We start from the raw sequence: 9144 nt of genomic DNA, 5'->3' as shown, positions 1-9144 counted from the left end.
GCATACATCAATAAGTTAGTTTGATCTTATATTCATAAAAATACGTTACGATGGTCTACTAACTAATTTAAAGATATGTGATAATGATCTCAGAACTAATGTACTGTAGTGAACCTGCACACACTAGTATGGCTATTTACTTCATACTCAGATATCATTGGTCATCAAACGGCAATCAAAATGTAAGTTCAACTTCACAGTTAAAATTATCCATGACAGAACCCACTGTGTGTGTCACGCGCATGGGAAAAGGGAGGGGGAGGGGGGGGGGCAGGGGCAGGGGCAGGGGCAGGGGCAGGGGCAGGGGCAGGGGCAGGGCAGGGGGCGGAGGGGGTAGCAACAACAAAAGTGCGCTCGTTCAAATGATCAATGAACGGACACACCAAGTTATAAAAAACTGATCGCATTTTCTATGAATGGGAAGGACTGTGCTTCATTGACAAAATTAAAGAATGAAATTTAAGTCATGGCATATTTATCTTCTAATTAGTATTCCTCAATAATGGAGAGCAAAAACTTTTATCTTACAACCTCTTCGGTTGAAGACATAGGACAACATCGATTAAAGAAAGAAATGGGAAGCAGAAATAGCAGGCTACTGCATGATCATTTAACAGGAAATCTGTATACTAGGCTTCAACCCAAAAGTGAACATAAATTAAGGTAATAAAATTTCAGAACACACAATTTTCACTGTACACATTACTTTTTGAAAATATTACAAAGTGGGAAATTTTTGCACTGAAGAAAGTAATGTAAATTAGGAATGGCAACCATTACTTTGCACCTGAAAAAATACTAACTCATAAGATCACAGTTGCATTCAAGTTACAGTATCACTTTTTCTAATATACTCCTCCATGCTGATGTTGCTGTTCTTATTGGTTGTGTGTGTTGGGGTGGGGATTACTTATTTATTTATATTTTTAAATATTGTAACTCTATGCAATGTTTTGTTCAAAATTGTGCATGTACTGTTTACATTCATCTGAGAAAAATGTCATATTATTAAACCAGTTATTATACTTTAAACATTTTAAGGTAATTGGATAGATAAAAAAAAAATCTACTCATCAAGCGGCAGCAGAACACACACATAACAGATTATAATTAGGCAGCTTTCGGAGCCAGTGGTTCCGTCTTCAGGCAGAAGAGTTGAAGGGGAAGGAAAAGGGGTAGAATTTGGGTAAGCCCCTGCTCATACTGTCAGGTAATTGGGTGACTTTCCTGAAATCTACCCCTTTTCCTGAACCTCTACAGTCCTTTTCCTTCCCGCCTCTTCCTTCCCCTTCAGCCCTTATCCCTGAGGAAGGAGCCGCTGGCTCCATACGCTTGCCTAATTATAATCTTTTATGTGTGTGTTTTGCCACTTGACGAGTAGATAGTTTTATCTATCCAATTGCCTTAATTTGTCAAAAATTGATATGTTTTTATTGTTATTTTACACATTTTGATAGTGATCCTGATTGGGGCATCCAACAGTGTTGTCACAAAAGAAGTTCCTATTTCAATCTATTATTTGAACAAACATGTATAACACATATTACAGAACTCCCACTGGTAGAATGGTTAATGTTACAACTGTAACAACATAAATGAATTTTTTTAGGATTAAGCACTATCAAAATAGTAAATGTTATAAATATGGCATGCATAAGATTGTACAGTTACAGTTATTTTAGTGGAGATGTACATAAAATTATACATATGCATCAATATAAGTTGTTGGTCAATAACAATTTCATAATGTAATCATGCTACTGTCAATAAAGGCTCATACAGAACACTGCAGCGAGAGTATGGAACACACAAAAATTTCAGGCACTTCAGTAAGGCACAGTAGTTGTAGGAGTGAAATAAGAGTTGTATATTTTTATTCTGGAAACTGAATTTGTAGATGTCTTGCATCCTGGAACAGATGAATAGAGGGTACATTATATGTACAATACAGTTAACTTTTGCTTAATGATCTCCTAATTAACATTAATTAACACAAATTTAATATCAGTATAAAATTCACCCAACTTAGTTACAACTTTCATTAGAAAATTGTGAGTCTTAATAAATTACCTTTTTTAAAATGTGCATATTTCTAGACACTCTTTATCATCTTCACAATTTTTTCCAGTAATTCTCTGAACTGTTTTCAGACATTCTGAAATGTTTATACAAGCACTGAAACAAATTTTATATTGCTGTTACAAGTTCGTCATAGTTCTATATATTTCATGTGTTTTCAGAGTGCCGTAGTATTAAAAAAATGCTGGTGAACTTTTACATTTGCATTCTCCATAATACCAAATAATGTAAACCTGGATGATTCTGTGCCTACCATACCTTATTTGCTCTGATCCCTCAGACAAACAAACTGCTTCATTGAGAACCCACACATCTCCAGAACCTCCAACCACAATAATGTAACATTCATTACAATAGATGGATAATTAATAAGCACACTGAATAACAGCCACACTAATAACACTGCATCAGTAATAATATGTCAATTTAATATTAATAATATATGGCCAGGAATGCAGAAGGCTGTACTATTGTTAGAAATCAGTCACTATACACGATTACTATGGGATAAAACGAAAAACCAAAATCAGAATGGGTGGACTACATAACAATTCTAGTGCCAATATTACACAATTTTTTTAAAAAATTCCATGCATTTTAGTTACTCACAATAATAAACATAAAAGTTAAATCGATCTTGGGTAGCCCTTCAGATGTCAGAAGGAGTTTGCAGAGATAATTCTCTACTCTGACAAGAAAATATATAGTTTCTCACTGGTCATTTTTAATTTTTTAGCAAGGTAGTTGAAAATGTAAAAGGTCTTATGATTGTGTTTGCAGCACAGATTATACTGCATGCACTATTTTTAGAATGAAGTAGTTTCTTTGTCCACTACCCAAAAGAATCTCAATTGCTTGCAATTTCCTAGTCAACACTGTGATAAGTGCAGTTCTGTTCTGTCCACATATGGTCTGTATATGTGATGAGGGGAAGTAATACCAACTTTGGAGAGCAGATAGCTGTTATGAAGTTCCCTGTGAAACCACAGAAAGCAAGTGTGTAAATTCTTGAAAAGATCATGTTGCCTCACAATCAGCAATGCTGCTGATGATACAAGAATAAACATAAAGACAGTGGCCCTTATTCACATACAGAAGTTGGAGACATCAACACTTAGTACAAATCTCTCCTAAAAATCTTACACATGAGCAAAAGAAAATCACTTGTGTGGTATAAACAGTTTGTTCATAACTGCACTCGGCATGTCACTCTATTTTCCACAGAAGAATCATTTAAACTGGCTGCTGTGAGCCGCCACTGGAGGGAATTTGCACAAGCCATCAGGTGGTGCTTGGGCCTCCACTAGAGGGAGTTTGACAGAAGCCGCCAGGTGGTGCTATACATGTCACCAGAGGATGCAGAATTTGTGTCGTCTCACTGTCCACAACTGTGATTGGTCCGCGAGTCTTTTTAAGCTACCACACTCAGACTGTTCTCAGATTATCATCAGACTACACTCCAATCACACTGACCATACAGATGTGAATATAATAGAGGGAAACATTCCACGTGGGAAAAATTTTTTGTGTGTATGTTTGTGTTTGTTTGTTTGTCTATCGACCTGCCAGCGCTTTTGTTTGGTAAGTTTCATCATCTTTCTTTTTAGATATATTTGACCATACAGATGATAATACAGTGGGATTTTACAAATGTAGACAGTGAGACTTGCCAAACCTAGCTCGACACCGTCACTGCAACAGCTGCTCAATAATATTGTGAATTAAGTACTAGTGCACGGGGGAGGGGGGGAGAAAGAGAGGAGCAGTGAGGAGGGAGCAGGGAGGAGGGGGAGAGGGGTGAGAGAGCGGGAGGAGGGGTGGGGGAGAGGGAGAGGGAGAGAGACCGAAGGATACAAAGTTATGTATCATTTATGTAAAATATATTGTAAATAAATACATTTACATTTTAATCCTTCTATAGTGTTTGATGTGTTCTAATGTTCATTCTCCTCATTACACCAATGGGCACAACAGACTTCTCTGATGACGAGTTTGTGATTTGTAACTACTTGGATCTATGGAAGAAGATTCAACATCTCTGCATACTGAACTGTAAATGCAAGCACAAAAATCATAAAGCAACACACATAGTGTAATACTTGGATAAATAAAACTGGCTTTCTTCACATGGACAAACAGCAGAAGGCTCCCTCGCTCTTGCACACTCTCTCTCTCTCTCTCTCTCTCTCTCTCTCTCTCTCTCTCTCTCTCTCTCTCTCTAAACAGATAAAAAGCAGTCTTCTTAAAATCAAAACTGTCAGTCATATTCACAGAACAAACCACAAACTATTTCCAGAGTGAGATTTTCACTCTGCAGTGGAGTGTGCGCTGATATGAAACTTCCTGGCAGATTAAAACTGTGTGCCCGACCGAGACTCGAACTCGGGACCTTTGCCTTTCGCGGGCAGGTGCTCTACCAACTGAGCTACCGAAGCATGACTCACGCCCGGTACTCACAGCTTTACTTCTGCCAGTACCTCGTCTCCTACCTTCCAAACTTTACAGAAGCTCTCCGCAATATCCTTTCTTTCAGGAGTGCTAGTTCTGCAAGGTTCGCAGGAGAGCTTCTGTAAAGTTTGGAAGGTAGGAGACGAGGTACTGGCAGAAGTAAAGCTGTGAGTACCGGGCGTGAGTCGTGCTTCGGTAGCTCAGTTGGTAGAGCACCTGCCCGCGAAAGGCAAAGGTCCCGAGTTCGAGTCTCGGTCGGGCACACAGTTTTAATCTGCCAGGAAGTTTCACAAACTATTTGTATCTTTACAGATATGCAATCGGTTGTGTACCATTTCAGTTAGATACTGGTGCTTCTATCACACTAATTGCTCGATTACTCGAACTACTTGCGAGCAATTGGGACACCCTAGCTCCAAAACGCAAACCTGTACCTAAAACGCTATAAAGGCAAAGTATCTTCTTTGGATGTGCACCCTGTAAGCAAATGATCAAAATAGGACTGTATTAGTGCCATTCACAGTAGTTCAATCACACTCAAGTCCCATTATGTTTGGCATGGAATGCATCTGATTTGTTTGGATTAAATATTCAGAACAATGAGAATGCTATTGACACGCAAGTCTACCAACTCAGCGTTCATCAGATGTGTGAAAAATATAAACATGTGTTTGCTGGCATCCTGGAACACACAAAGAATTTTCATGTGTACATTGTGCTCCAAGACAATGCTCACAATGCCATTCGTGATAAAGATGCTTCTGAACTCTACAGATTAGGACAAATTCTTGTACTGAAGCCTATTTCTTCCAGTCATTGGGCATCTCCTACAATTATCATAAGAAAACTGAATGGAAAAATCAGACTTTCTAACAACTTTAATGCAACTATTAACACCTGTTAACAATCAAATGGTTATTGATTCACAATGGTCCACGTCCACAATTTTCTTCATTGGAATTTCTTTGCCAATGAAATAGGAATCATATCCAAATATGGCACTGTTCTCTCCTCAATCGAATAGTGAAGGCGAACATTTCATTCACCCTTTCAAGGTCCCAGAGTCCAGTGTCAGATCTAAGGGAAAATGCTTTGGTGTTGTTTTCAATACCTATCACACTTTGTCTTTCCATGACATTTCACAGGCGAACTTATTATGTTGTTTTCGGCACTGCACTCTGCTGCATCTATGTCACACTCAACACAGCTTCAGTAGCCAACTTCACAGCAAAGTTCTGCATGAAGGATAAAGTTTTCTACCATGTCTTTAGCAAGCCTCCAACTGGAAATCCACCATCATCACTCAGATGACAGGTTGACTCATTATACCGCTTGTGTCACTTCAGGCATCCATCAAAAACACTTAATCAAGTACATTTCTGTGATTATTATTATCCTACCACAGATTTTTAAGTTTTAGAAATGCTGCCTGCATCCCAGACTGCAGTCACGAGCAGTCCATGCTGGTGCCTGACATTCATGCACATGGGTCATCATATGACCTTGCCATGGAGCTCGAGCCCTGCCTGCCTACGCTGCCGGTGCCGTAGTATCCAGTGCCATTCACAGTGAAGTCACTCACAGACACCGAGCCTGCATTAACAGCAGTGCCAATTCTGCAATCACCCTGCTGTTAGATGGAGGCCTTAGCTCCGCCACACCTTCTCGACTCCTGCATTCACACTATGCAACAATAGTGCACTATTTTTTGAGGGGGGAAGGGGGGGGGTGTAGTATTGACAGCCTGTTTGTTGACTGTACTCAGCATGTCATGCACCATACTCATCTCCACAGATGAAACATTTAAACTAGCAACCATGTGCCACTGCTAGAGAGGGCTCACCAGATACCACCAGGCGGCCATCAAATTCACATCACCTCACTGTCTGTAATTGTGATTTGTCCATGTGTTTTTTTAAGCCATCAAACTCAGAGCTTTGCCTCATATTGCCCTCTGATTATCTTCCAGTTATCATCAGACTACTCTCCCGTAACACAAAGCATAGAGATAACACTGCAGTAGGATCTTATGAATGTTCAACTCAAACATAAAGGCTTTGTTGATCTTTCCACAAGATTAAATGGTTAATTCTGATAATTACTGGACAACGACAAAACATTTAGACACATGTCTACACTGAAGGAATCCAATTTGTGGCAACAGAAGTCACAGGTGCTCTTCCAAAAAATGCTTCTGTTCATATGGCGATCACTGCTGAGAAACTTTAAACCCAAATGTGCAACACATTCACAACCATATCCCCATCCATTCACTGGATTTCACCTCTGTTACTTCATTCCAAACATTAAAGATAAAATGAAAGGATGACAAAATAGAGGTCTTGAACAAGTCATTCAAAGAGACAATATCGGAACAGAAAATGAACAATTCTTTCAGCATTAGCCCACACAAATCACAAAATCTCATGTTCATTGAAAGAATGCAATTGTGTTTCTAAACAACTGTATTTTGTCAACAAGAAATCTCATCTAGAAGGTGATGTACTGTGATGTCATAGAAAAAATTCACTCCTTATCAATTGTGAACTTAATAGCAAGACTCTGCTCTAAAAATATTGCCTTAACTAAGATGCTGCAAAATATTTCCCATACAGCATCAAAGGAGTAAACTACAAATACCAAACCACGTTAAATGAATTACTGGTGTTCACTGTGCATAATAATCTAATTTTAAAGATAGCTGCATGCAAATTCTACAGGAGATAGTAAATATGTCATAACCATAAAAGCTTCCTAAATGTCCTAAAACTCAGAAAGCTTATGTTATTTATGTTGGTACTTCTCTTCTGCCGAAGAATGTTGTTAATATTCTCTCTGACATAACAACAGTTTTTATCAAGATAAACAGTTAGTTGTACTGTCATATAAACACTGGAAGTGTTTGCTCTTACAACGTTTTGTGTGAAATAACCATAGCTTTTTCCTTTTTTTTTTTTTTTTTTTTTTTCAACAGCTGTTAGGTCTTTGAAACAAGGTTCCAGTATATTGTTCATGTACCTTTCAAAAGATGTGGTTTGCTGGTAAAAGATTGGTCTAATAATTTGCATCACACTAATTCCACACCATACCCTCATTTTCATGTTGTGCAGAGGCTGCCGATGAAACTGTTGAGGTTTCTCAGAGCTACAGTGTCAACTCTTCTGAGAGTTCCCATACATAGATTTATTTCTGCCTCATCATAAAAGCGTTCAACATTTCAAGATCAAGTTCTTCATTACACACACACTACAACAGAGATGTTGCAGTACTGACATTGAGCAATAGTACATGAACTGGTCAGACGATGTACTATATTACTTTGTAATGTTTCATTCGTAGAGAGTTCTGTGAGCAGATGCTACTGATACAAATCTAAATAACTTAATGGTGCAACAATTTTCTTTGACTTCCTTCTGAGGCTGATTCTAAATCATACATATTATTCTTGGCTATAATTGATACACCATCCACCACACTGTCTGAATACTGAGCTGGAGTGTCAGAGCCTGCTTACAGGGGAACTGGTTCCCACTTGAGTGTTGGAGACAGTGCTTGTCTCATACATGAAAACACCCTGCACCTTGTTTATTGAATCCTGTTCTAGGACTGTATTTTGTAATAAAGGGAATATTTTTTCCTTGTAATGGTAGAGCAACATTTCTGCAGAGCCTAATACAAGATGACATATAAAATTCAAGTACCTAAATAGCATATAAAATAAAATAAAAAGGTGAGTACAATAACTGTCAATGATATAGTTATTACCTTTCATCTTATGCAGAGGTTTTCTTGGGTGTCTGCTCATGAGCCTTACGTAATCGGCGTTTCAATTCAGATGGAAATTTCTCATAACATTTCTTACACACAGGCTTCAAGTCAAATTCGTAAAACTTGGTACGCTGATTCATCTTTTGATCACAGATGGAACATGCAAAGTGGTGAACACACCAAGCTTTGTTCATAGCAGTGAAAACTGTAACAGCAAAATATGATTAAATATCTGATAAATGTAGTTTTCCATTAAATTACCAATATCAAATGCCACTTACCATCTCCCGAAATCACTTGGTTACAGACAAAGCACAAATTTCCAAATAACTGATGGTAATGAGTTTCACAATAGGCTAAACCCTTTTTCTCATAATGTCTATGGCCCAGAAAAGGTTTCTCACACTTGGCACAAACAAAATGCTGAAAATATAGAGCAGATTATACATTTAAACACCGCATATGACAGTCAGTGAAAGACATATCCCCCCAACACATATATTTCTTTAGTGATAGAGATTACAAAATTAATCTGTGCAAATCCTTATAGTGAAACAATACTAGCCAAGTACAACAGTGAACTATTTTTGGGTGTTTTTGCTGATTCGCAGGCAGTACTTTTAAGGGATTAAGGTTTAAGATACGATTATTTAGTCCACAAGTAACATTTATACCCGAGTGAGTGATATGGCTGTGACAATGGGCTATTACTTAAGACTGATTAGAAAAAAGTTGTACATAAACATAATGAAATTTATATTTTTGTTAATATTGAGCAGATAAACTGCAGATTAAAACTGAAGAAACTGGAAAAAGCTGGGAATTTAAGGAGATGGGACCTGGATAAAC

The 9144-nt window shown here is 38.0% G+C and overlaps 1 protein-coding gene across 2 annotated transcripts in view; it reads right to left on the bottom strand.

The window, feature by feature from the left end:
- Positions 1–273: 273 nt before the first annotated feature.
- Positions 274–9144, bottom strand: part of LOC124776750 (LIM and senescent cell antigen-like-containing domain protein 1) — a 66021-nt gene continuing 57150 nt past the window's right edge. The window contains exons 8-10 of one of the 2 annotated variants that reach the window (XM_047251876.1): positions 8577–8718; positions 8293–8500; positions 274–1909 (exon numbers count right to left, since the gene is read on the bottom strand). In XM_047251876.1, coding sequence (XP_047107832.1) covers positions 8301–8500; positions 8577–8718 — 342 coding nt within the window. In that variant the 3' untranslated portion in view covers positions 274–1909; positions 8293–8300. Of the gene's footprint in view, positions 1910–3995; positions 4130–8292; positions 8501–8576; positions 8719–9144 lie in introns of those variants that run through there. The other variant, XM_047251877.1, reaches the window with a different exon arrangement.

The sequence above is a fragment of the Schistocerca piceifrons genome, chromosome 2 (assembly GCF_021461385.2).
Source record: "Schistocerca piceifrons isolate TAMUIC-IGC-003096 chromosome 2, iqSchPice1.1, whole genome shotgun sequence".
NCBI lineage: Eukaryota > Metazoa > Arthropoda > Insecta > Orthoptera > Acrididae > Schistocerca > Schistocerca piceifrons.
The sequence above is the reverse complement of the archived record's forward strand: the minus strand, read 5'-3'. Positions and strand labels throughout refer to the sequence as shown.